The sequence below is a fragment of the Oenanthe melanoleuca genome, chromosome 3, assembly GCF_029582105.1.
Source record: "Oenanthe melanoleuca isolate GR-GAL-2019-014 chromosome 3, OMel1.0, whole genome shotgun sequence".
NCBI lineage: Eukaryota > Metazoa > Chordata > Aves > Passeriformes > Muscicapidae > Oenanthe > Oenanthe melanoleuca.
This window is the reverse complement of record NC_079336.1, coordinates 44,350,348-44,374,133: the sequence shown is the minus strand read 5'-3', so window position 1 is coordinate 44,374,133 and position 23,786 is coordinate 44,350,348. Positions and strand designations below refer to the sequence as shown.

Here is a 23,786-nt window from a genome sequence, read left to right as displayed (position 1 = left end):
TGGCCTGATTTAAAATGATAACAATTAGAGTTTCTAGTGTTCAAGTGCTGTGCAAAAGAGTTGTAGTTTCTGAGTAACACATAAGCAGCCTCTGGTAATTTACAACTTGCTTCTGGACTTAGATTTCAAACACCAAAATACAGACCCTTCGGGTTTTATATTTTAATTGGTCCTCTTGAATGTTTGGATCTGATCCCAGTCCATTTTCACACACCACCATGAGCTGGGGATGTTTGGGTTATGCATCCTAATGCAAGATTCAACAATTGCTGAATAGCATTATACACAAAGCTGTTAGAGGTCCAAAGTTTTTGAAATCTAATTCTTTGTCATTAAAATCTCAAAGAGATTTTCCCAACTGTCAGTCAGGATATATAAAGTGTGTATTTGACAATGAAAACAGATTGACTAAAATACAGTAAGTATGATCTGGCTTTGACTGGGTTTGTATTTTGCAATTCTTTATATAGTTATTCTCTTGAAAGAAATACTTTGCAAATACTATAACTCCTTTTTTATTTCTCTTGTGACAAACCAACAAGAAACAGTGCTAAACACACAGCATTCAAGGGTCAAAGAATGAGAAAGGGCTTAAATATTTTAGAGATTACTATTACTATTCCAACTTGACAAGAATGTAGGAACAACTAAAATATTATTGTCTAGGTCATGACATATGGAAGCCAGGGACTATGAGAGAAACTGGCACACCTTAATTAATTTGATAATTAATTTGAAACATAATTTAATGATTAAGCAAAAAAAAAAAAAAGATTATATCTGGAAGAAAAACTTTCAATATGTTCTGTAAAAACAGACTTTTTAACTAAAACTCTGAGACTCTGTTTGACTCTGCCTACCCAACAAAACGAGCAGAAATTAGCTCATTCAATCTTTGACCATTGCTGCCAGTGGAAAAGTAGCTACACAGAACCAGCACCTAAACCAGGTACTTTCTGAGCTGTGTAGTACCCTGTTACAATGCATCCTTTTATTATTTTATGAAAGACCGTCTAAGTGGCAGGAGGTTAGCAGATTTTCTGCCAGGGCTAAGGCAAGGCCAGTAAGTTCTAGGGTTTCCTATCGTGGTTTTCCACCTCTGAGCCTGGATGGTAGCCCATGGAGAGACACAGAGAGCCTGCATTCATGACTCCCTTATGCCGTGCTCCCCACTCCTGCCTCCAGGAACCTCCCTCAAAAGCACTTTGTGGAAGCAAGCATTTGTCCAGATCCAGTATCCAAAAACAGAAAATAATTTAAAAGAAAAAAAAACTGGCAGGACAAAATATAATGAAACCTCCCTGCCCTGGCTATTAGAATCCTTCATGGCCCAGAAAGGCTCACACAGCCTGGCCCATTGAGGCTGGCAAGGTCTCCAGAGCACCAGCACCTGGCACAGATCCATTCAGGGGGATGAGGACAGGTATTAGAGGTCTAGACATGGTGTAAGACCGGGGGGAATTTGCATATCCTGCTCAGCCTTTTGCAAGTTTGTGGTTTTCTGTGGCTCTCCACTTCCAGTCAATGGCAAGGAGAGTCTGCAGAGGTTCAACAGGGTCTTTAAGGCACCAGCTAATTACTTTTAAGTTAGCTGGAAACAGGGCGTTTGGTGATGGATTTCTGTGAGGGGTAAGAAAATAAATTGTTGGGCTTTTCTCTTGATACATCGATTCTTCCCTCTCTTTGAGCCAACAGAAAATTTATTTCTTCATTATCAGACTATGCCTATGATGAAACAAGCCCAGAGGCACTGAGAGATCAAGGCAGGTTACCCCTTCTCCCCAGCCTGGCTTTTCCTCTCTCCTTTCAGAGCACAGCTTCACCCTGAGGGCATGCAGTACAAAGTTAACCATGCAGAGCTGTCTTTCTCCCTTCCCACACCTTTGCAAAGTGTTAGGAGGATCCAGGGGGAAATCTCTGTTTCTGAGAACTGCCCAGAAACACGGGATCTTCCCATCAGCCATCCTCAGCCCCTGTGTGTCTTGGCAATATCTGGGAGGCAGAGATGGATGAAAGCTCTTTCTCTTCATCTTTCAACATTTTCATATGGGCTTAGGTTTCTTTCTAACAGGCTTTTGATTGATGCTATGGCTATTGGTCAAGCAGATCACTGTTTTTCTCTGCTATGACTCCAGCATTTCAAACCAGGAAATACTAGAAATTTGGAAGGGGGGAAATTGAAGTTTGAGTTTTACCCTCTCAGTATTAACAGCATCCCACAAGCACAGTAATACTTACTTTAAAGCCCACTTTCCTTTTTCATCCCTTGAAATTTTGTATCTATTTTTGTAAATCTCTCAGGGAGTACTGTAGTTTGTCAACTGATTGTGTCTCACTTAGCTGAGAGTCTGTGACTCAGAATGTACATTTCATGTAAGTGGGGACTGGGTGGAAGGTGGTTAATGAGGAAACAATGTAATTTATCCTTTTTCCTGTAAATTGAATAAACTTGGCATTTTTTTAAAAGAGGGAAATCAACCACCTACCGTTTCAGCTGCAGTTTTTCTATTTCCAACAGTGAGCATCTGTAAGAGTAAGTTTTTCACTCAGTGGCAGCACTAATGAGTAGATTAGAGACTAGTATTAATCTCTGATTCATACCCAGCTTCCAGACAGCTAAAACACTGTAGCCCTCCCCTTTTTAGAGAAGAATGCCTTTTAAGCAGAGGCTTTGTCTTTCCCACTGTATATGGAAAAAATGACTGTGCAGTTCTATGGAGAATGCCTAGCTGAGATATGTTTATGTTGGATCCAACCCCATCTCTCTTGCTGAATGGCAGTTTGTTTTCCACTTGAGCTGGGGAAGGGATAACAGTCTGGAAACTTTTTCAGCACAGGAAATTTTTAAAAAATTTAGCACAATTACCTAGTCAAGGTAATAGATAAAGTTGTTCTGCATAAAGCCATCTGGCTTTCAGCTCTTTCTCGTTTTTGGGAGTCCCCATCAGTGTGTCACTGCTGTGGTGGAGGCAGGCACAAGCCCACCCAAGGAATCAGAGCACAGAGTGACAGTGGGCTGGGGAGGAGGTTCCTTGTAATTTTTTCCTGCACACCATGCTCTGCTTTGCTCATTGGTTTGGAGGTTACCCATGTGCAATTAGCCATATTCACTGTCTCTCCAACTTCCAGCTCTACCATGCCATAGGGAGAAATAGAAGTAACTTTTTTTCTGAGTCTTCCTGCCAGCTGAATTTTATCTAGAATTGTAGCAACTAGTTTAACTCTTGCTAGTTTTAGTTTTAGCAATCTCTGATCTTTGCACCTAAAACTTTGAGAAAAAGGTTTCCATCAGCTTCATAACTTGTCCTTTATTATCATCAAAAATAAACTTCTCTTTTGGAGGCTGATGAGTTGATTAACTCATCAGGTAATAAATAAATAATCCAAATTGTCATGGATAAGTCAGCAAGTGAAGTTTTCAAGTTAAAAAGTTATAGAGTTAGTGTCTTATCCTGTGTCCCTTAAGGCAATCACAGCTTTTCCAGTAAATTCTGAGGGCAGCTCAACCCCTCTGTATATGTAAACGGTGGAGAATTTCTGGTGTTTACTAACACAGAAAACTAGACTAAATTCAATCATCAGCTATACTCCTTAGCAGCTGCAGACTGGCCTGACATGGCCACATCAGCCCTGTGCTCTCAGGTGGGACCATCACAGGGGATGCAGGAATAAAGGAACAATATTAAGATCCATGCACAGGCTGACAGAAAGGACTCTAGTAACAAAAAATAACACTTCATTTGTTTCATCACTTATTAAGCAATTCATTTACTGGAAAAGAATATAGGTTCACAACCAGTGTCACTGTTTTATTTGTTGTTGTTTTGGTGTTTGAAGATTCAAATTACTCAGATTCACAAAAATGCACTGCTGCAGATTTAATAAGCATTTCATATCCCTTATCCAGAACACTCCATTATTACATTAATTTGCCCAGATCTATGACAAATTCACTCACTGAGGTTTTTTATCAACCCTATCTCATGTTAGAATTTCATTTAATAAATCAGAATATGCAAAAATATTGGTGGGCTCTACTGAATGACAATTTAAGCAGGAAAGAATTTGCTTTTACATTTGCAATTTTAATAATAAAACAGAAACCTTGTTAGTGTGCAATAATTACTTCAGCTTGCAGTCTCATTAAATGCAATTAGAACCGAGATACCTGTCAAGATAAGTGGATAAAAAAGATTACCAGTATTGTGCCCAAATCTCTTCACCAATTTCTGGTTAATTTCTAATTTACAACATCAGATGGAACACTGGAAATAATAAATATTTCACAGCTAACAATGTCAGAAATTTAGAAGAACAGTATAGGGATTTAATATATTACACCAGGGTGCTTATTATAGAACTATCATGAACATTGATTTGGAGACTCAGCTAGAAAATGTGCTCCTCTCAGGAATGTTTACAGTTTAAAAAATAAATCTGAAATTGCAAATGGCTAATTTGCATGAGGTTTCTGCCTTTGAAATGGTAAATAATATAGAGTGGCTTTTTGCATGCAGACTGTTCCCTAACAGCCGTAGTGTCCTATTAATGGGGTAATTAACTGTCTATCTCTGATGTCACACTGAATTCATTTCTTCAGTAATAACAGTTAGAATGTGACCTTTCTTGTTCAGAAGAATTTGATACTGTAGACCAGAGGTAATGAAGGCTTATAGAAATTATAAATAGAGCTTGGAGACCTAGGGGAAGCTGGTAAGCAAGCTTGTTTGTTTTTAATTCTCTAGTTTGCAAGGCTTCAAAGCTCAGATAAATTTAGGAAAAAATCAGCAGAGAATAAATAGAATTACAGAGCAGATGTCCACTTTTGCCTGCATGTTTTGAAGTACCTCATGGTGGAGAGCAGAACTTCTATCTGCCTCTCTCTACAATTACTTTGATGGTAGAACTTGTCTGGCCAGCAGGTCAGTTATTAACTTCTGAGGGCCTCATTCTCCAGAGGAAGACAAAGATCCTTCTGAAATGTCACTCCATAGGGATTTATATGTTCAAGTACAAAGACAATCTTGAATTTATTACTCACGGTCTGGGAATTTAAAGTCCATTTATTTCTTCAAATGATAACTTAGAGTGAAGCATGACAGCTCTGTGAAAGGGCACCACCAGGGCATTTTATTTTTAAAATTAGTTATAGTTTACCTCAGTGGTTGGAAAAACTCACAGAAATCTCCTCCTTAGCCAAGACCTGGTCTAGGAAGATGCATGGAGCAAATTAAGAGAAAATAATAGAACAGATAAAGGGGAAGTTACCAGCAGAGTTAATGTTCTTTGTACCTTGACTAAGAGGTCTCGCCCTTAATTTGTTTTTTCAGGAAGAGAAAAATGCTTTCATCATTGTATCTAACAAAAACAAATGCCACAGATGATATTTTAAAAGAACAACTTCTATATCAAATATATTTTTCCATATTCATGTTTCCTTTCTTGTATGAAAAAAACACATTTTCTTTAAATATCTTAAAAGCTCCCTTACAAAGCTAGTTTGAAGCTTTCATGGGAAATTTTATGGCTGAACTGTAATTCTTTCTCTCTATACCCTTTGACTAATCCTTTTCATATATCTGGTATGCTTTGACAATAAATCATAGCAGGTCACTCATAAAAGTCACCCTCAAATGCAAAAGTGAGGTCTAACTAAGAAAGAGTGGTGGGAAAAATGGGGAAGGCAGCACCATGCCAAGCAGTGCCCTGTACATACCAAAATGTCTTCAAACTATAGCTGTTTAGCTGAAAGCCAAAAACATTCTTTCAGCACTGCATTTAGAAAAGTTTTGGATCCAGAAGCAGCTTTATACCCACTGCAGGCATCTGGAACACGCAAAACACAACTACCAGAAATGTCTGGCCACATGGGGATGTTTGGTGCTCCTGGTGGTTCTGGCTGGTTCTCTTAAAAGGCATGAAGTGGTGGAGGAGTGTCACTGCTGGGTACATGGGGTGCATCTGGGATTACACTGTGTGCTCTGCCATGGATTACACTGGGCACATCTGGATGCACTCCCAGATAATCTGCTCTAGGATTGGACCAGTCAACCTCCAGAGGTCCCTTCCAGCCTCAGCTATTCTGTGATTCTTGGTGGCTGTGGTCATTATTCCATTTTACTGATCAAGGAACTGCATGAAAGAGTAATGTTCATCCTCACACAAGATGTGAGCAGAAGAGTGTATTTTCTTGAGTCCCAGTATTGTTATGAATATAATTAGAGAGAGAGCAGCTCGTGCATGGAAACAAGATGATGGGTTTCTTCAGAGTTCAGTGAGAAGGAATATTTTTGTTCTGTTAATTTCAAACAGTATAATGAAACTATTGCTCTGGAGGTGTTTGTAGATTAGAGGTGAAGCATATGTAATGAAGTGGCTGGGACCCAGAGCAGGGACAGGCAGGGACAGCAAAGATAGGAGGAGTAGGAGGACAAATGGAAAGCAGAACAGGGAGGACACAAGCATAAATAGAGAACAAGACAACAACAGAAAGGCTGTTCTGCTGTTCTATGGGGGCAGGTGGAGATCCAGACCCCTGAGTGTAATGTTCCATTGCTCCATTAATAGATACAGCCCAGGAGAAGCACCGAGGCCTCCCCCAAGAAGGGCCAATGAACAAACATCTCATCTGGTTGGCATTTACTGTAAGACTGTTTAAATGACATCCAAGCCTCGTTGCCAACAAGAGAGACATATAATATAGACAAGACTAGAAGGTAACCTATAAATAAAAGCTAGGGAGAGCTATAAATACAAGCTGAGAAGCCATGGATTTGATCAATGCCTCACAGCATGCAAACACACTTAGCAGAACATACTTTCTGCAGCAAACCCCTCAGTGCTGCAAGTACTCACTGTGCCTTTGAGGAAATTGTAACTGCACAAATATCTATCCATAGGAATATTCTTTAACAAGGTCTAGAAGAAATTATTAAAACGATGATTTGCAACTTCATAGTTAGTGTTGTAAAAATGTGGCAGCAGTATGAATGACAGTCAAGAAAATATCTGGGCAGTCATCAAGTACTTGTATACAAAGAGGCCAAGGACACCTTTTAGAAATACTGTCTCTCTTGTGTCTCGAAGAAAACATGTTGGGAAGGAAACAGTAACCCCCACAAACCAGAACAAAACAAAGAAAATGTAATTAGATAAATTCTACCCTGAGTCATACACTTCAGGATCTCTCAGATCATATAGTTATGAAATGTTATGAGTTGGAAGGGACCTTAAACATCAATGTAGTCCCAAGCCCCCTGCCATGGTTGGCCTTGTTGGAGGAGCAATAAAAATCAAAGTGTTTCAATACAGCCTTCTGTTATCTCAACCATTTCAGTGTTGAGAGGCAAAGACCACCCTCTCAAGCTTCTTTCTTAGCAGGTAATATGTGAAAAAAATGCAGTTTTTCTTTGCATTTTTTTTTTATTTTACTTTGCTGATAATCTTCTGAACAGTCTAGTGTTCATGTGTCAAACTGATGAGGATAAAAACTGTGAAGAAGAGGAGCAATGCCAAATAATATTCAAAACAGAAAATAATATTACAAGCACCGTTCTCATGCAGTTATCTGTGGTGGGCCTAGTCTTTTGGAAAACAGGAATCAGAAACTGCACAGAGGTATCTGACAACATCTGGTGCTGGGTTCAGTGATTTGTTATCTCCTAGTTAAGAATTGTGGCAAGTCAGACTTTCATGGTTAACTAGGCCAGATTAGAAGGACAGATTACCTGCTGATGCACACTGCTCAGATATCATACATGTACCTGTAAAATATGTACTGTCTCCTGGGCACACATAAAAGCAGCATAGTTCTAAATTTAAATACATCCCAAAATATTCTTACCAGTGTTTCTCAGCTATAGTCAATATTTTGTCCCAAAGCATTTTCAGCAAAAACTGGTGAGCTGGTACCAGTCAGATCCTCATCCAAAAATGTGGGAAAGTCTAGGTGTGAAGAGCACCAGAGCACATTCATTTGTAAAACACCTTATAAGTCTGATAAACTCAATCTCTGATGGGCTCAGAGCAGCTGCCTACACATTCAGAAATGAGAGAAATGAGAGAAATGAGAGAAATGAGTGAAGGTTTTCCTGTCTGCTGGCCCTATGCAGCAAGTTCATGTGTTTTCTAGTGAATATGTAAGTCCATCCAGTTCTCTGGGACCAGGACAAAAAACAGCATGTCTCAGCCAGCAGTAGGGCCCTACAGAGCAAATATAGGTGTATTCTTTTCCCCCACTTAACCCTTGTCCATCCCCTTGTACCCACACATTTCTGAAATCCCATGCAGCAAAAAAACTACACATACTGAATTCTCAATCCAAAATTTAACCTCCATCAGTTAAGCACCTTTTCTGTGATCAATGAAGTGCATGTTGGCTGTGTAAGATGGCAAAGACCCCAGGAGAGCCCAGGGCTCCTAAGTGTGCTGCACACCGAGCTGGAGTTGCAGACAGTGCTCTCTGTTCATCTGCTGGATTTTGTATTTTGGCAACAAATGGAGAGAGGTTTCTCCTGCAGGTCACCAAAGGCAGGAGGGTCGAGAGAGTGGGATGCAGTCTTATCACAGCTCTTTTTGTTTGCATAAAGTTTCCCAGCAGGCTGAAGAAGAACTAAATCTTTGTGTCTATGCTTATGAATAAGTCTTTGACCTGAGGAATTGGAAATGTCTATCAGTTTGCTCCCAGGGAACAAGAAGTGGTAAAATGACCATCAGTCTACAACTGGAAGATTGGATTTTAAAAATCCATGTTTAAATTCACTGGAAGTCAATTATGTCCCAAGCTGAAAACAGATGTAAAAGTCCCATTGCTGTTCTCAGTATCTTTTGATGAATGAAACCAGAAGTATATTTGTATATCTGTCCAAGGTAAAGAAGACCTTTTTGCTGTTAATGATTTCCAAGCATGATAAGCCATAGATTTTGTGCCTGCCCAGAGTGCTTTTAAGACAGGATGTCCATGGATTCAAAAACTTTGTTTATTTACATCCCAGTTTGGCAAAGCAATATTTTTAGTGTGCCTTTTGGAAGGAACCAGTGTCCTTAGAATGGGGTCATTCTTTCTAGGCTAGATCTTTCCTGCACGTAGGGAGAGGATTGGTCAGGCCTATCAGACATCAAGATTTCCTTTATATCCATCCACTTTCTCTACCTGAACATACTGACTTGTGGAACAGATTCTAAGGAGATTTTGCACTTCTCTGAGAGCAAGGGCCCAGCAGATAGGGCAGATCTGTGGCACAGCTGTTGCAGCCTGGACACTTCTACAAGGCACAGCACATCTGGCAATAGGTTTCCTCTCACAGACTCTGTGCACAGTGCTGGCACCTACAGATGATCCACCCTCCACGTGCCTCTGCACGGTCAGGAGAGAGCAGCAGGCACAGCTGACCTGGCTGAGATGCATTTCCCTTCACAAGAAATCAAACCATGATTGTGCAGTGGGTGTCCAGCTGGCTTCTGGCCGCCCTGTGGAAGTCTCCATGGGGATGGCTCCCAGCTTGCTGTGGTTTGGTGCTGCTGCCAAGGCCATCCTGCCCTGACACCAGCACAGCCACAGCTGTGTGAGCTCAGAGCTGCACCTAGGACTAGGGCAGCAGCCCTGGGGCTGCCTTCAGGGCTCACAGACACCCTGGGTGAGACCTGCTGAATGCTGAGTGCTTGGCAAGATTTCCATGAGCTCTTGGCTGGGGATTGAAAGTGAAGTTCCTATCATAGCTGATCAAAGCCAGCAATCTCTTTGGAAAAGAGTCATACCTGTTCTTTGGAAGCCAGAGAAACTGAAATAGCATCAAATGTACAGTAGAGGACTGCTTTCTCAGGCTTGTTTCTCTAATGTTCTTATTTCTAATAAACAATTACATAAATGAAAGTACTGGGAGATATTCAAGCAGGAAAACATCTCTATTTTTAGGAAGGGCAATAGTCTATTTATCTCAAGTTAGCCTAAGCAAACAATCTTCAAAAAGGCCTCAGAACTGTAGCTGCCAATTTCAAATACTGCTCATAAAGGCAAATAAACAAAAGCAAGCATGCTGGGGTTAGGTTTGGGAATGTCCTCAAGAAGCAGAGGGCTGATGTTTCCATGGTAATGCCATGCACTTCCAGCACACTGGTCTCTTCTTTAGACAAAAAGACTTTAAAATGGATGGAGGTGGTTTAGAGTATTCACTCATCTCTGTATGGTAAAAGTTTCAGACTCTTGGTGTAACTTTGAGTCCCAAACCTCTGTTTGTCTAAACTGTTCCTTCCAGATGGACAAACATTGCACATTGATGTGAAGCTGCCAAGAAGGGCCATTGCTCCACTCAATTTGTCTGATTGTTTTCATCAATGCATTGAAAATGTGGACTTTCATTATCCATGTGCCCTACTTTTCCAGGTATCTATGGCTGATATGAAGCCTGTTATATCAGAGGAGAAACATTTTCCTATTTTTCCCCATGTTCTGAAGCAAAGCTTCATAATGTTCAAGTAGAGTTTGTTTTCTACTTTCTTTTCTTTAATTCCATAGGAGACAATGGGAATTTCTAAGGGTCCTACAGTTCCAAAATTGCTAGTCAATCTATGTCAGGTGATAAATATTATTATGCAAATAATGCACAATATGTGTCACAGTTCTCCACAAATGTTTTGAGAGAGAGCCTCTCAGGCCAGATTTCACACTCCTCAAACTATGACTTCTCTAGGTTCATGTCTTCTGACAATATTTTTGCCACCTTTATAGAAGAGATCATACTGCAGAAAAATGAAAACCAGAATGCACAAATATATTTTCAAAATTAAACTGTATGGCAAATTTTGTCAAGATAAAGCAGGTAAACAAACTATGGTATGTCAGCTTTACCAGAGATATCTGTGTATGCACTTGGCCAGATGACAGGTAATGAGAACCAATTACATTCTCTTTCACTGTGGCTAAAAGAACATGATCAGGAACAGTTTCTAAGTCTTGAATAGCATATCATAAATGATGCTAGAGTCATCTAACCTCTTGGCATATGAAGAAGTAACATGCAGAGGGTGCCAGAAACTAAGAAAATGTGCTTTTTTATTTTCTTCTTGCTGTTAAAAATCACTCTTCTACACAATAAATATACAGTATTTTCCAGACAGGATAGAACTTCTTTGTATTTATGCAGCTAGATCTGGGATATTATGTTAATTAATTCTCATTTCATCACAAGCCTGTGAGTCCATCAGGCTCAGCTGTGCCCAGACTGTGTTCACTTTTGCTATCCTAAACAGACCTTTCTTTCTAGTAGTGAGAATATACTAAGCAAAACCATAATGTTTGACCATTCCCTTGTGCCTGAAGATCCCTGTAGCTCCCTGAGGATCCTTCTCAGACCTGGAAGGAATCACACCTTTACCTGGAAAGGAAGCACACCTTTGGACTCTCTGTCTGGCAGCAAAGACCATAACACTGCTGGGAGCTACAAACAAGGCTCTACTGGCTCTAAACTTAGCAGTGACTTGGCAGCTGATGTGCCATGACTGCTACTTTGAGTGCTGTCCCTGAGGTTCAGCTCCCCACGTGCACCAGCTGTTTCCTCTTTTACAAATGGTCCCGGGGGATGATAGCACCATCTTTTTCTTCTGGGTTTGTTTTGCACCAGATGTGATGGGATTCCTGGTCCAAGGCTGAAAATAGTATAATATATTCACAAGTCACAAGTTCCAGTATAACTAAAGATATGTGCCATGTTTTCTTACCATTAGATGAGAGAGTCAATGGCTACATCTGGAGTTCTGAAAAAAGCAGTGTTGGGACCTCCTAGTCAAACAGGATAACACAGCCTGTGTCCATGTGTTGGAACACCCCCCATGTTTGCCCAGAGAAGGGTAGTTATATAAAAACTGCGTTTTGGGAGCACATCCTAACAGATGCCATGCTCTGAGCTGGGCCTGGTCACTGGGAGGAAAATCACAGTCTGTCAAGGAGCAAGATCAAGGTCTGAAACCACACCTTGCCTTTGTTCAGCTGGCCAGTGCAGATGTGACCACACAGAGCACTCTGTGTGTGCTACCAGCACAGCACTTTTCTGGGGGGAAAGCAAACCAGAAGAGGGAGGTTCCCAGCAAACACCCATCCCTGTGAGCTGGCAGCAGGGAAGGAATGAGGGACCTGGTTCTGCCCTCAGTTTGCAGGTGCAGGTCGGGAACAGCTACAATGAAATTGGTGGAACTGCTTGAAAATAACACGGGAGTAAATTCACACTCTGTGTATGTGAAGTGTCTTCCATCTTCTGTCTCATCCTGCACCCAGACCAGTAGAAAGGTCTGAAGAAGCAAAAAATTACTACAGGCTCCCCAGCACTTTCAGCATGCAGCTGGTTCTTGTTTTTAAGTAATGTAATCATTAAATCCAGATGCAGGGCAGGAGGGGGGGAATAAATGCCCCATGGGTGCAGGGATTTTCAGGAGATCAGCAAGGCCAACATTTGACTGGCTTTTCAACTTGAACTGGAACAAACTTTGTCCCTCAGGGAAAAAAATATCTAATAATTTTGGAGACATAATTGCTAATGCAGACCTAACATTTTGGCCTTCTAATTCTCTTCACCATTCAGAAACAGACAGTGCACGGAAATGTTCCTCACTCAATTGCCTACATAATGATTTTGCAGGGAAGGTATTTCCATTTTGTTTCACTCCTGTTTCTGCTTTCTGTGCAACAATTTTGTGCTCCCAGAACATTTAGCAATTTGAATCCCTCAATTAGCTCAACACTCTGACAACTTTTTTTATAAATACGATGTTGGCTCAAAATCTGGAACAACCAACCAATCACTCCATTATCACTAGCAGGGCAAGGAGCAACAAAAATATATCAGAATAATTGAGAATGCCTGAGAAAACTTCAGAGCCCAAAGGAAACAATCTGGATCCCATTTTGCCTTCACTCCCTTGTTCCTCATAACATTGATTTTTCAATACCTCACTTCTGGTTTACATTGATGCAACCCATGGTTTAAATACGGTTTTAAAATAGTGACCTTCCAAGTTTTTGGTGATTAATTGAATAACATGGGGGGGAAAGGATACGAAAAAAAATACCCAGATGACTTGCCCACATCTCATTTTGTAGAGGGGCTCTAACAATGAAAATAGAGGGACTCAGACTGGAGGCAGATGTCTTGAACAACTGAGAATTGTGTCTGCTAATAATAGGAGGTAAACTGGTTCCCAATGGACCTTAGCAAAGTCTGTGCAGCCCTTATCCTTATGCTCAAACCAACGATGTAGCACTGACCTGCACTGACTTGCTACTGCTGGGTGTGTGGAATAGATGGAAGCTCAATGGCTGCAGTGCAGGCATACCATCAGTTGAGAATAAATGAGAATATTGTTTTGGCTGACTCAAGGATTTTCACAGACACCTTTACCAGCATTCCTACATTTCCATTGTCCATATTCACTATCATAAGTAAAAAATTATTCTGCTCAGACCTGCAGAACCAAGAAAGCTTTTGGGTAGGCACTAGAGGAACACAGCTAAGACCACCCACCAGCTCTGAGGCATCAGAGAGTATAACAAGCTTTAGATCTGTACGGGTGGAAAGAACTGTTGCAAAGGCAGACATTGGGACAAGAATCTGTTTCCAATTTAGACACTAACTGTCTCCCTTCCACAGCATGTGGTGTAATCGTTCAGCTGCAATCTTTAGTCTGGCGGGAGCCAGTCCTACCACTGTGCAAAGACTAAACAACTGAAGGAAACAAGCAGTACAAATAGACAGTATTTCTGCTCTCCCAAAGAGCCTGTGGTCTGAAGACTTTGCCTCCTAGGAGCTGTTATCAAAGAAAGTGTTTCCAAAACAAACCAGATAAAATTCTGTGCACAAGAATGGTAAAGGCAACTGAGTTTCCCATTTATGTTCATCTCAACTTCTCAGAGCTCTCTGGGATAAGATTGGACTAATGATTCATTTCTTAACCTCATTTTTAAAGCCTGTTGTTAGTCATCTCCTAAGATACACTGTTTTCTAAGCGAGCAGCTTGTCTGGCTGGAAAGAAGGGCATACCCACACTTGGGAATGGAAGCAGATGAGACTGGGATTGCTGGCTCCTGCTGCCCAGGGCGCCACAGCTGTAACTACAGCAGGCAGACACACCAGTGCAGGTCCCAGGAGGGACACAGCCACAGCACAGTGCCAGGGCTGGCCAGCCCCAGCCACCAGCAGGGACATTTGGCACTGCTGCTCCCTTTCTGCTCCATGGGTCTGCATTTGGAACTGCACACCTGCTGTTCTGCCACAGCCTACACTGGGCATGGGGACTATGGGTGCTAAGCCATTTTACTGCACAGTGCACAGAAGCACCTCATCTTTGATTTCAGAGCAGCACAGAAAAAAAAAGGAATAGGAAGATACAAAGGAAAGCTAATCCTGATTTGATCAGTGCAATACAATAAGAAGCCTCTTAGCTCATACAAATGCAAGCAGACTCACACCCGTCTGAGTTACTTGAACTTTACACTTTTCCCACTTTTTTCAAGGGCAGGTGACCTCAAGAGCCACAGAATACAAAAAGTTCTGTACGGAGAGCCACAAAAAAATATTTCAGCAAAGTCTAGCATACCTTAAGCTCTGACAGCCACCTCAGGGATGCTGGTTTTAAGTGATAGCAGAAACATCACTGTTGGCAAATCACTGGTGTGGAAAATAATTTTTGGAGGGCTAAATTGCATGTCAATGTCTCCATTTCAGCTCTGCAGCAATATTGCCAGACTTAGACAAGAGTGAGATATTTAGGATCCAAAAATTCATGAATCTAGCATAATACATGTGACACAGAGAGACTGGACAGCGTGAGCAGGGTGACACAGGGTACCTGAACAGAGGTCAGTCCTGAGGTCAGCTTGTGTATATCTCACCAGCTTTGCATAATGAGGGAAAAGCTCTTCACTGAAGAACAAGAATTTATACATAACACAACAAAAACTATCCTCTTCAATTTGCTTTTATTTTTCAGTCATTAAAGGGTACCTTAATAGCTTTGTGTTTCTGACTCCTTATATTATTGCTTCAATTATTATTCAAAAGAAGGTGATCCTTTTTTTCTTACAATTTACAATTTTTCAATTTACAATTTTACAATTTACAATTTCTCCTAACTTATATACAACAGGCAAAGCCACACATTTATTCAAAAGAGCATTGATCTTTTTAGGTATATTTCTGTTTCCCATAGGTTATTCATCCAAATTTCATCAAAGCTTTGATGTAAAGCAAATTTTCTGAAGTTTTTTCTTTTCTTTTCTTTTCTTTTCTTTTCTTTTCTTTTCTTTTCTTTTCTTTTCTTTTCTTTTCTTTTCTTTTCTTTTCTTTTCTTTTCTTTTCTTTTCTTTTCTTTTCTTTTCTTTTCTTTTCTTTTCTTTTCTTTTCTTTTCTTTTCTTTTCTTTTCTTTTCTTTTCTTGTAAAAGCTATTTCTTTCCTATAAATGCACCTTCTTTACCAAATAAGGATTATGCTATCTGGTTAACTCATCCTCTAGTACAACATGCAGTAAGAATCTGCCAGCTCCACACCCATAGCTTGTCAGGGACAGGATGCAGGCAGGAATGCTGACAGCTCTAACACTCAAAAAGGGAAAAAACCAAGCACCAGGACAGAGTGAAAGAACAGACTCAAGTTCAGCAGCGTGTGTGTGGTCTGCTGTGGTGGGGTTGTACAGTGTGTTCTGGGGAGACCTGATGGCTGTAGTCTTGCTTTCCTCTCCTCTCACCAAACCTGAGTCTCCAGCTATGTATGCATAGGAAATACTTTTCTTCTCATTGCAGGGATGCCAAGAAGGATTTTATCGTACCAGCTCAGGAAGGTGCTCCCCTTGCAACTGTAATGGTAATGCAAACAGATGCCTTGATGGATCTGGAATCTGTGTGGTAAGGAATTCCTCTGTTCTCTGATTGTCTGACTTTTAACACCAATGCTCAGTTTCAATATACTGCAAAAGCCATGTCTGTACCACAGGAGCTTTTTGCTGAAGAAGGATCATAATAACCAAGATCAATGCAATAATGAATTGTCCTGGCCAAAATTAATTCTCACTTAAATAATCTCTGCAGATTCAAAACACTTCCCTCATGCAGTATTTGTGAGAACTAGCATGTGGAAAATTTTTAGTCCATCAGAAATATGGAAAGAGTTTTGTATACCTCTGGAGAAAAAAAATGTAAAATTCAAACACATTTCTTTCTCCCCTTTATGAACACAGTGCTGTGCATAATATAAACAATTTACAGTGGTGAGTGACCCCTGTGAGTGTATGTACATGTGTTACCCATAGCACTTCAGCTGCATGGCAGACTCCTGCTGTGAAGGAACAACATGAGAAGGTTGAAACAATACACCAGGGGAAGAGTGTGGAATTTCAAGGTACTGTTACAATTTCCCCATATGTTCAATTTGACTCAGAATCACCCCATACAGAAAGCTATGTGTTAGTAATAGTAGTCAAACATTTGTAGCTCCAGAGCAAAATTCAGCCCAGTAAAACTAATCCTAAATACTAACAGGCAATCAGGGCACTAATACGCTAAAAAAAAAAAAAGATGGAAGTTAATGCTGTATTTAAACCACATAGCAAGAGCTAGGCACTCGTATACTTTTTGAAGGCTTGTAAAGCAGGAGTAGAGCCCAGAACCTCTTGCTCTGCCATGTGTTACTTTTGACAAGTCATAAACCTTTGCCCTCAGTTTATCTCTTCATAAAATGGACTCATAATATTCACATACTTTGCATCGTTGCAACCACTATCAAGTTTTCAGCTATACAAATACATCAAGTCAAGTTCCATGGCATATTTCCTACCACTTTTATTTCTGTGGGAAGAAGACAGTGCAGCTGTTCAGCACAGGAAAAATTACTATGGCTTGGCCACTGTAATGTGCTTAGAATTGTCTGTTTTCTGCAGAACACATAGTGGCTTAGTTTTTAATATTAAATTTTCAAAAGTGGTTTTAGACCACCAGGCATTCCCAGCTATTCTCTTTCACATGCACAAGGGTTTTGGCTCATGGGATCATTGTCCCCTTAGTGTCAAGTGACAATGATGCCAAGGAGAAACTTCTGATGGAAGACTTGGGAGCAAGATAGAGAGCGTGTCAAATGTCTGCTTCTGATGACTCTGGTCACCAGAGAGCTTCCAGAGCAGAGTATATGAGTGAGGAAGTGATTATATCCTCAGGTTACAAACACAACAGAAGACCTGTTTCCTATCTTCTACAAAAATATGGCTGAAGTCAAGGGTTCAAGACAAACAAAAAAACAAAACCAGAAAATTTACAGTATCAGGAAGAAATTATCTGAAAGTAAATGTGCATTCCTGATTGGTGTTTCTTCTCTTGGAACCAGCTAGTAAGGAATAAAACTAAAAGCTAAACCCTACTTTACTGTTTGAGTTCCAATTGCCCTTTGATAACTAACTTATCTGAAGGATTTTAAAAGTCACTAAGCTCAGGTCATTTACTTCTGAATAAAAAGAAACAGTGAAAAGGCTTAAGTGAAATAAAAGTGAAAGGCAGAGGAAAAGTGCAGAATGAAAATGAGTTTTAAAGGTTTTATAGCATGAAACAACCAGAGAAGCCCATGGGGACTGCAGTAACAGGACCTTCCTGAAGATTTGGAAATTTCCGGGGAAGTTTGGAAGATTAATGAAATTGTTAAACAGCAAAATGTGACTGAGAAAGCCTGGGAGAAGAAAAGCTTAGAGAAGGAAAGATGTAACTTGAATTACAGCAGGAAGAAGCACGTTAGATAAATGAATTAATCCACCTTGGGTAAAGGTGACTTGATGGCTGGTAATGTGGCTTGTATTAGAACCAGTGGACAGAGCAGCCTTCCCTAAGAGCTGGAGAAGGACATGTACGATCTGGCCAAAGCCTGCTGGGGCAGAAATGAGTCAATATCTCTATAGCTGGGAGTTCCTGTGAAGAGATAGGACCATGTGGTATAGAGAGTTCACCATTCTCTCTATTCTCAAATTTCTAGGCAACCACTCCAATAATTCTTGCAGTGGAAACCATCACACCTGATAGACAAGATTTTCTGCATTCACTTAGTTTTTAATGAGCTATTAAAAGTTAAATCTTCTTTATCCCACATTATTATTATTGTCATCCTCTATTTCCATGATTATGAACTTGTTATCTCCCTGCTTCCAAGATGCAGCATCATGCTGAAGTTTTATCATTTATGAACTGTCCGCCATAACCACATCTTACCTTAACCTTGAGCCATAGATAGAAAACTTCTTTAGCAGTGGATCTTTAGAATAACTGATCTTCCCCAAAGTTAAAGTTTTCTATATTTGCATGTTTATCAACATAATGGAATTATTTAAACATATTTTAAAAGCCATCACTTTTTAAAGTTTACTCTGCAAACAATGCTGGAAGCAAGAATAACATGAAAGTAACAGTAGCACTGTGTTTGGTTGGTAGATATTTTTTTATAGTCTAAGTAATAACTAAGCTGTAAGACCTGAATAAATGGACAAGACAGTAGGAAAAGAAAGAATACTCTGCTTCAAATTGGATGAAAAGAAAGGGCCAGGCCCCATATGATGCTCTGAGGCCATCATATTAGGCAAATCTCTCAAATCAATTTGGCAAATGTAGTTCTCACAGCATACAAATTAATGAAATTTTCATTGGTCCATGCCCTGAATTCAAAATCAAATAAAATTAAATCTTTTTAATGATGCCTTAAGGTAGAGTGCTCATATCTTTAATTTCTGCTGGCATATATATCTTGAGGTTCTGTTTTAAACCTTCTCTCAGTTTATTCATAAAGTGCAAATCAAATCCATGAGTCATTAAAGCTTATTGAATGACACAATCAATGAATCAACAATCTCCTTAGGTAACCAGACAGAAGAAATTATTGCAGACAGAGTCTTTCTTGCATAGATAAAACTGGTACAGAAATCAGCCATGTGATCCTGTGACTAAAACTGAAGAGACACACAGTACATTTTGTTAGGATAGAAAATCACCCAAATGTTGGAAGAAGAGTAGCTAGCACAGCATAAGCTCTACTAATGATATACTAGAAGAGAGATGTCAAATAATGCTTCATTTCAAAGACACTATCTGGTGATACATGTAAGACCAGTAGGGGAAGAAACACCAATTCATTGTGCTGATCTTGGGTTTTGGATTTTTAACATAATTTTCTCAATCCTGGCTATGAGAAGAAAATGAAGTAGGTCTCTTTTTAGGCTCTAGCTTTTGATTTTGGAGGCATGCACATATGGGATGTTAACTGGGTGAAACTGCAAGCGCTCCAAGAGGCTGTCTGCAGACCCAGGGGTGTGCACTTCCCCTGCATAAAGCCCATTGTGTTTTGCTGCTAGTAAGGTAGGAAGCCTTCAGCAACCCACAGCTGACCTATTTCTTTAGAGCACATCCACTGAGGGTTCAACATTTGAAAATTCAGACATGGGGGTGGTCTTCAAATGACTGACCATCAGAGGGGCTGTGATGGTCACCTCTGAAAAGAGTGGCATGTGGAGGTGAAACAGCTTTTCTAAAGCAATGAACTGTCACACTTGCATAGGATTGTACAAGTAGTACAATTCACAGGGCTTTACCATACTTAAAACATTGGTTGCACAGTCTAGGGAAGCAAGTTGCTTGAAGTGACTGCAATATGTTATGGCAATGACTCCAAATGTACACAACAATATGGATTGAAAGGTTGTAAGTTCCTTAAAAATACCAAGCTGTTTATCCAGGCAAATTTTTTTGTTAAAGTGAGTTATCAGCATCTTACATGATGTGTCAACTATTAAGGGAGATTAGATCTTCCTTCATGCATGAAAACATGGAACAGAAGAAGTAAGTCTGGAGAAAGCATTACAGCAGAAGGTGAAGGTAAACTTCTTGTTGTCTCCCTAAAAATCTCTAAGTGGTTTGTTATGATTTCAGTTTCATATATTTGATTGGTCTTTATATAAGGCATCCAAACACTCATAAGAAAATAAATAAATAAATAAATAGACATGACCAATTTGGAAAAGGAAAGACCAAATGATCCTAAGAGTGGAGAGGATAAATCCACTGGTATCCTTTCCAGCCATTTATGGAATTTTTTACAATAGAGCATATTGTCGTGTAAGTGATTTGTGTTTAAGCGTTTGGGTTTACAGCTGAGTGGAAAGGTTGGAACAGATTTGGCAGCTCTGCCCAAGAGGATAATATGTTCCACATGGTTGCCAAGGCTGGTCTGGAGAATTGCCAGTGGATCTACAACCATCCATCAAGCACGAGCAAAAGGCAGCAGGGAGCTAGCAAAACTCCCCAGCTCATTAGGTACTTCTGCCTTCACAAAGAGCCTTGCTGCTTACAGCTCACTGCTTTTTCCTGTAAAGAAGGGCTGCAGATACCTATAGAGCATTGGTGACACATATTTGAAAATCTACCCAGACCGCAGTATTACAATGCAGTAATTGTCAAAAACATTAGTCAACACATTTTCACAGGTACAGATACTTCCCTCCCTCTTAGCTATATTTAAACTTAGTGTTTGCAGTCCTACCCAATTTACTGTTGAAGACATGCACCAGGGACCCACAACGTGTGAGCATTTGGTTTCCACTCCTGCACAGCCAATGTAAGAGGCATGAAGGAAGTCATGCCAGGACTGCAAGGAGGGGCAGCTCTGCTCTCCCACCTGCTCAGCCACATTTGTCACAGTTAGCTGCCACAAGTGATGGGTTGAGAAAATAGTGGGCCAGGTGCATTTGGCAAGGCATCAGCTCCCACTTCACCAATACAGGACAAGGGCTACAAATCAAAATTTTGACATAGAGAGGGTATTTTGACCCAAACCACACCAGGAAATTAGTTTTGCAGCTATTCTCTCTCTCTTTTTTTTTTTTTTTAATTTAGACAGGTGTCTTTACTCTAGCAATAAATTGCACAATACTTTATGTTCTTACTTTAAGTGCCTCATCTCCTTCTCCCATATGAAATGCTGAAAACTAACACTGCATCTCACCCACAATGGCTGGAGAGAAAAAGCTTGAAACCCTAAACCTCATAGATGGAAGAGATAAAACATGTGCAACTCTTGTCTTTCAAGTCATTATGATGTACTCTGTTTTTTATTATTATTATTTTTGGATAGCAAAAAATTCTGGTGTGCTGGCATCAGCAGTGTTATGCAGTTCTGTAACCTCAGATATGAGAAGAAATCTAAATTTACCTCCAGCATTGACTGCACAGCCACGTAAGCCACCTGCATCTCTTTACCTATATAATTTATTTATCCTTGTGCAATCTTCTGCATTAACAGTTGTTTAAAACTGTGTCTCAGAAGAACAAGTAATAAAAGAGAAAAAAGGTAAACAAAATGGCAATTCCCTCATACATTTCAACAATAACTGTTTTCATCTCCAAAGTAATGATATTGTCAAGGCTTGAGGAACCTTTCAGATTTCACAGACAGAATTTAAGACCCTGTTATTTTGGGGGTTTTTATTTGAGGTTGGGGGGGGTTTATTTATTGTTGTACTAACTTCACGAGAGGCAGGGCTGAGTATTAACCTTTGGTTGCCCCTGGAGTGTCTCCATGCCATTCAGCATTAGGTGCCTAACAGGTGCCCTGCACTACTCTGTGGCAGGTCCTGTCTATCTTCAACTTTAGAGGATACAGAGAAAACCAATCTGCTACCTATTTCCTATGGAGAAGATTCAGACTGCCTATATTGCCTTTTGTTATCCCTCAGATGAAATATTTTCTCAAAAACACATAAATGTCAGATTTAATGAAGCTAGCACCTTTGAAGACCACCAGAATGAACTCTTCTCTTGCTGGTTTAGGTTCCTAAATGAAGTTGGGGCAGATTCATGCCTTGGTTTTCCAGTCACATTAATTTACACAAACATGCTTGTCTTGTGCTGGGAAACTTGTCCTAGAACTATTGCCTGAAGATAATCAACAAACTTTTCATTATTATTTCTGCACAAATGTATCTACTGAGAACTGCATCACACAAGGTGCTCTGTGTTCTCAGAACAGTAGTTCCAGCTTTGCTTTCCAATCAAATGGGAGCTCAGTGCTGACAATCATATCCAAGTAACACCACACACCCACTCACAGCACCATTTCATGTTCTTTTCCTGTGTGCACAAATAGTTACAGTAAGAGCCTGGTTAAAATGCTCACACTGATTGTTGGCACTCAGTGAGAGTGTCAGAGAAGAGTAGTAGGACCAGCTAAGACATTGTCTTACAAAGGCAAACACAGTCCAGCCATTCTGTCACCAGACAAGCTGCTGGTGTGCTGATGGGTAAATGATTACATGCAGAAGACTCATACAGAAGCCTTTAGAGCCCAGGCTGCTGATGGTCATCCACTCAAAATGATCCATGGAGAAGCAAAGCACTTTTCTCAAACTACCATGCCAGTGTCACCCAATGCAGAGAATCACACATGAGCTGCAGGAAGGGTGTTCTCCCTGCCTTCAGATAGGTCTCTTGGGCTTAATGCACTCAGCAGTATATTGGAGATGCAAAATAATGGAGCATAAAACATTAGGACACCTTTTCTATCACTGTAAAGACATGGCTCTAAATACCCACAGAAGTCGTGTCTTGCTAAATAAGATCAAGTCATTTTTACATAATCACTAACCAGAGAAAAACTGCAAAAGTGCACTCAGATAATGGGGTATCTGGGGTAAGAGAGCCCTTTTTCACTTCCCTTCAGTTTAGATGAAAAAGTGCAGATTTGAGGAGCAACATTTGCTGTCCTGCTCTGTTCATTGCAATGGTATTTGAGGTTTGGAAACCAGTGGCAGATTTACTCTCTTAATACCCATGTGTTGTTTGGAGAGCTGAGGACAAACAAGGTGAAGTGAATTGATCAAACTCAGTGAAAGCTACAATCAAACACACCTGAGGCCTCTGCCAGTGCTTCAGACACAGGATGGCTCAAGCACCTCAAGTGCTCAGTGCCCATGATCTCCTGTCTCTCTGGTGGTACATTGACATCATTTTTTCATTGGGTAATGACAAATGAAAATATTTTTAAAACTGTGTTAGCCTTCCATTAGCCTTCTGGCTCTCACCATGTGCCCTGAGTGCACTTCTTTCCTCCTCCTCCCCTTCCTCCTATTCAAACTTCTTTATAGTATTCTCTCATTTCAGAGGCTCTTAATTAAAATAACCTTCTGGTTTTCCATATACTAAATATTTTATTCCTTACAGCAAATATGACTAAGTAAAACCACCTTTAGTTCTAAAACTACTAATGGATAATTTATTTAAAGATCCATGGAATAACAATTGACTTTTTTTTCCCTTTTTCTCATCACATTCTACTTGCTGTAGAGTTCTCTGGCCAAATGATAGCCTTGTACAAAATATAATTTCTGGGCAATGGGCTCTCTATGACTACAAAGTATGGAGCAAGCAAGACCAGCAAAGTCTTCTAGAATCAAAAAGATCTGAGCCTATAAATAATGAATCCTAATCGGGGATCTTTTATGGAATTCAAGTAAGAAATATGGGTTAAAAAAAATCACATGTGTTTTCACAAGCAAAACCAAAAACATCAATGTTGCCAGGACAAAATTCTGCCACTAAATCAAAGTCACAGCACATGGATACAAAACTAATTTAGGAATGCCTGTGCAAGTGAAGCGTGACTATTTATTTTCATTAAATGTCTTCCCTAATCACATTCCTCTCTTCTCATACTCTTTCCTCCAGTGAACACACCATGTTTGGAGAAGAAAGTGATTTTCAAATGTGCAGGGGCTGCTGCAGATGCAC

At 40.1% G+C, this 23,786-nt stretch overlaps 1 protein-coding gene across 1 annotated transcript in view; it reads left to right on the top strand.

The window, feature by feature from the left end:
• LAMA4 (laminin subunit alpha 4) overlaps positions 1-23,786 on the top strand; it is a 98,813-nt gene that overhangs the window by 6,345 nt on the left and 68,682 nt on the right. The window contains exon 2 of the mRNA XM_056487228.1: positions 15,786-15,887. Within this exon, the coding sequence (XP_056343203.1) occupies positions 15,786-15,887 (102 nt within the window). The remainder of the gene's footprint in view (positions 1-15,785; positions 15,888-23,786) is intronic.